The sequence below is a fragment of the Rhagoletis pomonella genome, unplaced genomic scaffold (assembly GCF_013731165.1).
Source record: "Rhagoletis pomonella isolate Grant_MI unplaced genomic scaffold, Rhpom_1.0 Rhpom_scaffold_00005, whole genome shotgun sequence".
In the NCBI taxonomy this organism is placed as follows: Eukaryota; Metazoa; Arthropoda; class Insecta; order Diptera; family Tephritidae; genus Rhagoletis; species Rhagoletis pomonella.
The window spans coordinates 59,013,326-59,019,111 of record NW_023458559.1 but is presented as its reverse complement, the minus strand read 5'-3'; the positions used below and the strand labels follow the sequence as shown (position 1 = coordinate 59,019,111).

The 5,786-nt window shown below is 34.1% G+C and overlaps 2 protein-coding genes across 3 annotated transcripts; one reads left to right on the top strand and one right to left on the bottom strand.

Annotated features, from left to right (window-relative positions):
• The first annotated feature begins 2,125 nt into the window (after positions 1-2,125).
• On the top strand, positions 2,126-3,654 carry LOC118739315 (putative nuclease HARBI1). The gene is made up of 4 exons (XM_036470568.1): positions 2,126-2,447; positions 2,510-2,951; positions 3,009-3,153; positions 3,230-3,654. The coding sequence occupies exons 1-4, from the start codon at positions 2,335-2,337 to the stop codon at positions 3,613-3,615; spliced, it is 1,086 nt and encodes a 361-aa protein (XP_036326461.1). The 5' UTR covers positions 2,126-2,334; the 3' UTR covers positions 3,616-3,654.
• A 67-nt stretch (positions 3,655-3,721) lies between these two features.
• LOC118739316 lies at positions 3,722-4,957 on the bottom strand. Of its 2 annotated transcripts, XM_036470570.1 has the most exons (3): positions 4,698-4,957; positions 4,459-4,639; positions 3,722-4,404 (listed from the first exon to the last, which is right to left on the bottom strand). In XM_036470570.1, the coding sequence occupies exons 1-3, from the start codon at positions 4,712-4,714 to the stop codon at positions 3,748-3,750; spliced, it is 855 nt and encodes a 284-aa protein (XP_036326463.1). In that variant the 5' UTR covers positions 4,715-4,957; the 3' UTR covers positions 3,722-3,747. The 2 variants fall into 2 exon arrangements, with proteins under 2 accessions (XP_036326463.1, XP_036326462.1); XM_036470569.1 differs by having other exon boundaries at positions 3,722-4,639.
• Between the last annotated feature and the right edge of the window lie 829 nt (positions 4,958-5,786).

Genomic DNA, 5,786 nt, shown 5'->3' with positions numbered 1-5,786 from the left:
ACTGCAGGGGACCTACATGGAAAAATATTGCTTATTGCCTTGTAGAAAAGAAAAAATAGTTCAGAAAATATTTACAATTTCTAAGCGCAACAAAAGGTTTGAACTCTAAGCTGATTTTGAACCCAATTACGTGGTATTGACTGAGAATGCATTACTGTATGCATACTAGGGTGGTACGGAAATGTATGTAGAAAAAAAGTAAGTTCCGAATTTTAATGCTTTTTCGAGAGTCGAATCGTATCGAAAATTTCACGTCATTGCCTAAAATTTCCACTCGACTAATGTATTGAAATGGGTTTACGTGGCAGCACTGTATAGTTTTCGACCATTTTCGTCGTTTACTTATTTCAGCACGGCAGTGGACAATGCCAATGCTGTCGAGTCGAACAATTTAGCCTAATTTACGACTTACGCAATGAGGCTGATTGTTCTATACAAAAAAAATATGACCTGTTTTTTTTTATTTCGAAATCAAAAAATATTTAGAGGTCACTAAAAGTGCTCAAAGTTTTCTATTTATTTTTTTTATGGAAAAAAACAAGTTTACGTGGAAATGGTAAAGAATTCTTGAAAATCAATATTTTTCGATCGAAAATCTCTGTTTCCCTTACGGCGTCTTCCAATAAAATAACACACAATTATTTATTTAACAATTTTCTATTATTAACTATTTCTTATACTTTTGACCCCTAAAAACCTCAAAAAATGCAATGGGAGGACCCATAAAAAATCGCTTGTTTTAAAAAATGGTATAATAAACAATTGCGTATCTATTCTTATTGGCAGTCTCCTGAAGATAAAAAAACTTTCCCGATCGAAAAATATTGATTTTCAAGAATTCTATGCCATTTCTACGAAAAGAAAAAAAAAACAGGGTTGTATTGTTTTCGGTATACCATATAACAAGCCTAGGGGTGAGAGCAGTAAAATTCCGACTTTGTTTTTTTCTTTTTGACCACCCTAATGCATACACACAATGTGCCAAGCTTTTAAAGAGCGTTTCGATTTTCACAAACGTTTTAAACATTTGGTCTGCGGCTCGAAGGTGATCATCTTCACTCATTAAAATGCATTCAGCCTTTTTGGTTGCACATAAATCGAGGCTAATGAGTTGATGAGTGACCCCTTTCAGCGGCTGCTGACTTATCTTTGACCATCTCTTCATTATTACTTTTTCGAAAGACAAAAAAAAAATGGAATAAAAATGAGGAGGTACTTACAAACTACAATTCTAAGTAAGTATGAGTAATTTTAATAGTTTAAGAGCGCTTTAAAAAAAAAATTAAAAAAATAAAAAAACTGCACTTTCTTTTCAAATAATTGTACAAACATGGGGAAGTGAAATTATCAAAGATTATCGAAGAATAAGTTTTTATTGGCAATGTGACGCTTAAATTAAAAAAAAAAAAAAACGAATGAAAATTTTAGTTTGAAAAATATTTCAACTCTGTTGAAATTTACATTTTAACTACTTCTGTTGAAATTTTTTTTCTAAGAATGGCTAAATTCAAGCATTACATTTTCTTGGTTAAAATAAGAATCGAAATAAGAATTGCATGAAAAGTTATGCAGGATTATCTTTGTAAAAATTAATTAACTACACCGTGCGACAAAAACAAAAAAATTCACAACACACGCAGGAATCGATGTGCTCACGAAACTATGGGCCAAATACAGTAAAACTGCGCTTTTTAGTTTTTCACTCGGACGTCAGATTTTTTTTCAAAGGACTTTGAAATTTTAAAGATATAATTAATTAAAAAAAATTATAGAAAAAAAATCAGTGCAATGCAGAATAACAGTATTGGTACCAACTGAAACAGAAAATTCTGTAGGATTCAAAAACTATAAAGTTGTTTGGTTTAGAAGAACGAATAGGCATTGAAAGTGCGATTTTAATAAATTCGATGATGAGGTCGTGCGTAAATAGTAGTCCTCAAATAATAAAAAAAATATATATTGCAAATTTTCAAGGATACTTAAGGACAAAATTCGTGAAGGACATTTTCTATACCCATTCGTTCTTATGCACCAAAAAATGTATTCTGTTATAATTCTACAGAATTTTTTCTTTTATAATCTTATCGTTATGCTACATTACACCGAATTTTTTAAATACATAATCATGACTATTACGGTATCCGACGAATGCCACTCCCGCGAATGGCATTCGATTCGCATTCCCCTCGCATGTTGAAGTTTGCGGTATTCCCATAAACGTCGGATGGCTGCTTTATCGACTCACGCAGCGGATTGTGTCAAACGCTTTTTGACATTTCTCGAATTGTCATTTTTAATTAATTTGTGTTTGGAAAAAATTAAATTTGTGTTAAAATGGATTCGATTGCTTTTTATTTTAACAATGATGAAGATGAAAGTAGTTCCGCAAGTGTAAGAAGGTCCGTGAGGGATAGAGCACCTAACATTTTTAAACTGACAGACATAGAGTAAGCAAAATAAGTATAAAAGTTTGATCACACATGCGAATATACACTTTTGTCTCCAACAGGTTTATTAAACAATTTCGAGTAAATAAAAATGCATATAAACATATTTCAAGCATAATTTGCGGTAAAATTCCTCCCGTGATAAAATCCACAGCAATTAGTCGGCAACAAAAGCTATCTTTATGTCTGCGAATCTTAGCAGAAGGAAGCTACCAAAATGCTGTTGGCAAAGACTACATGCTTGGTATGGCTCAACCAACAGTTTCTAAGATATTTTCAGAGGTTATTGATATTCTGGAAAACGAGTTGTGTGATAAGTGGTTGAATTTAAAAATGAATGACGAGGAGCAAATGGAGTCTCGGAGTTACTTTTACAACAAATCGAAAATTCCCGGGATTGTAATGTGCATTGATGGTACGCACATAAGGATAGCAAAACCTACAGGCTCAAACTCTCACCTTTTTTATAATAGAAAAGGCTTCTATAGTCTCAATGTGCTTGTTGTAAGTTTGTACATTTTTTTTGCAATAGTTTTATATATTTTTTTTTTCATGGTTTAGATATGTGATCATAAACAGCGCATAAGGTACGTTAACGCGAAATACCCAGGGTCAGCTCACGATTCATTTGTTTGGTCTAACAGCGACGTATCACAATACTTCCAAGCACAATATGAAGGTGGTAATCGAAATCTGCGACTATTAGGTATAACTATAAATTATATAATTTACTATTCAACTTCATATTCTTTACATATAATAATTTTTTATTTAATTCTTAGGTGACGCAGGGTACGGTCTCGCACCCTGGCTTATAACTCCTTTTCGGAACCCTGCACCTAATACTCCTTCAAGTCGCTTTAACAAATGGCATAGTTCTGGGCGAAACATTATAGAGAGAACTATTGGTGTTTGGAAAAACTGGTGTAGATGTCTTCTGTCTGCGCGCCAACTTCATTATTCTCCTGAAAAGGCTGTGAAAATAATCAATGTAGCTGCGGCACTACACAATTTACGCATTCACTACAATATCCATGATGAGTATCTTGATCACGTAACTAATGAGGAAGATTCAGACACCGATTTCCAAGAAATCGAGCGACCGGAGAGGTATTATACTGAAGCAGTTCAACTACGTAATCAAATGCTCCAAAGTTTTTTGTCATAAGTTTTATTTTATTATAAATAAAATTGCTGCCTTCATGGCTAAAGCTAAACTAAATATGTATTGCTGCCTTCATGGCTAAAGCTAAACTAGATATGTATTGCTGCCTTCATAGCTAAACTTAAACTATATCTACTACTTCTTTAGCGCATTTTTCACTCCCTGTATCTCCAATTCTAAAAGTTGCTCCTTAACTTTGGTCTTGTGCCGCAATAATTGTTCCGTTACCAAATTATGTCTTTTTGTCTCGGCAACTAAGTTCCCTAGTATGGAGCGCATACCCTCAACGTTGTTGTTGAGACTGCTCATTGTTTTTTGCATTTTTTTTAAATTATTTGCTACATCTTCCATTTTTCTTTTTTGACTTTTTAAATTACATACGACGTTGTCGTAATATTTTTTTTGCATATCCAACTGAGTTTTAAGGAGCGTCAATTGGGTTCTCCTTTGTGGCACTCTCTGTTGGGGTTGCGGAGACGTAGGTGAAGAACTGTTTCCATTTGAATTTTCAGCATTTTCCATATTATCAGCTTCTTCCCTGTTTACTGCACCACTGGTAGATGGCTCGGAAGCTGCGCTGTCTGTGTGGCTACCACGAGATGGGCCTTGTGGCGTACCACAGTGCCTGCCGGAGACTCCCGCAACGGCGTCATAAATATTCACCAGCTGCGCAACTTCCTCTTCCAAAGCAGTCAATTGTACCTCCCTATTTGGACCTCCACCTGTTGCTCGCATTTGTATTCGGTTGTTAGACAATTTTTTCTTTATGGAGGATTTAAAATCTGACCATACCTGAAAATAGTTCAAGTTTAATAAAATTGGTTTATAAATAATCAACTTTCTTACTTTTTTCCACTCGGCAAGGGACTTTGTTGGAGGTCCTAACGCATTTAAGTCCGTGCTAAGTGATGTCCAGAACACGGATACTACCTCTGGTGGCTCATTGGACATACTTTTGGCAATGCCCCCGTTGAGCTTCATCCGTTCAGCCATTAAAGCGAATTGTTCTCGGTTTGTGGTACGACTTCTGTTAGAAAACATAATAAGCACATATAATTTACTAAAAAATGTTAAAAATAAGTCACCTTTTATTGAACTCCATCTTATTGCGTGATATTTTCAATTTTTTTTATTAAATCCGCAACAATTATTCAGCGAATGACACTTAGAGCAAAAGACACTTATTGCGTTTCGATTACGATTATGGGAATACAGTGAATCCGCGAACTGCTTTATCAACAAATTTTTATTCGCGAACTCCATTGCCGATCGGTTATGAGAATACCAGATCTTCTCAATTCGATTCGCATTCCCCGCGGATGGCATTCGTCGGATACCGTAATAGGCATGAATTTTTTGAAGTAATCATATTTTTTACATTTCAAAGCTCTTTAAAACAAAAATCCTGATGTCAGAGAGAAAAACTAAATACGCAGTTTTACTCTAATTTACCCTTAGCTTCGCGAATATATTCATGTTTTTCTGAGTAAAATTTACTGTCGCACGGTGTTATCACTGCATCACTTACGCCCTTGTCTTTCATTTTTTTTCTTCTCAAATTTTCATTTTTTATCCTAAAGGGCTGCTTGCCGCTCTCAGCTAAAATTACAAGAAATATTTTTCATTATTTACGTTGCTTGGAAAAGTATTTTGCTTTTGCTGTAAACTTTCTTGAGGAAATACCTAAGTATGTAAATATACGAGCAAATTTTCTTGATAGCTGCAAACTGATTTCAAAAATTTTGATAGAATAAAAAATCGTTTCCATTTCTTGTCTGTCGTTTTTCTAATGAGCTGCAAAGAGCCCTTAAGCTACTTGTCGGCTCATTAAATGCAGTCAGGTGATGATGTCTACACACTACACATATATGAGCCGTTCAATGCACACATCGATTAACTCCACTTTTTGAAAAATTTTAAATTTAAGTGTCAAAGCACTTGGTATAGTCATAACTTTTTGCGTTTATAATAACTTTATGTAACATACAATAGTACATAATATTTATAGCTACAATATTTATATAATTTAAAATTATAAATGGAATTTTAAAAAATAATGTACATTTTAACTACTTCGAAAATTGTGTAGGTGCGTTTAAGCACCTATGCAATTATTTGCCTCTTTTAAGGCAGTTCTTTCATCTTATATCTGTGTCGTTCTCTGTTTTTTATTC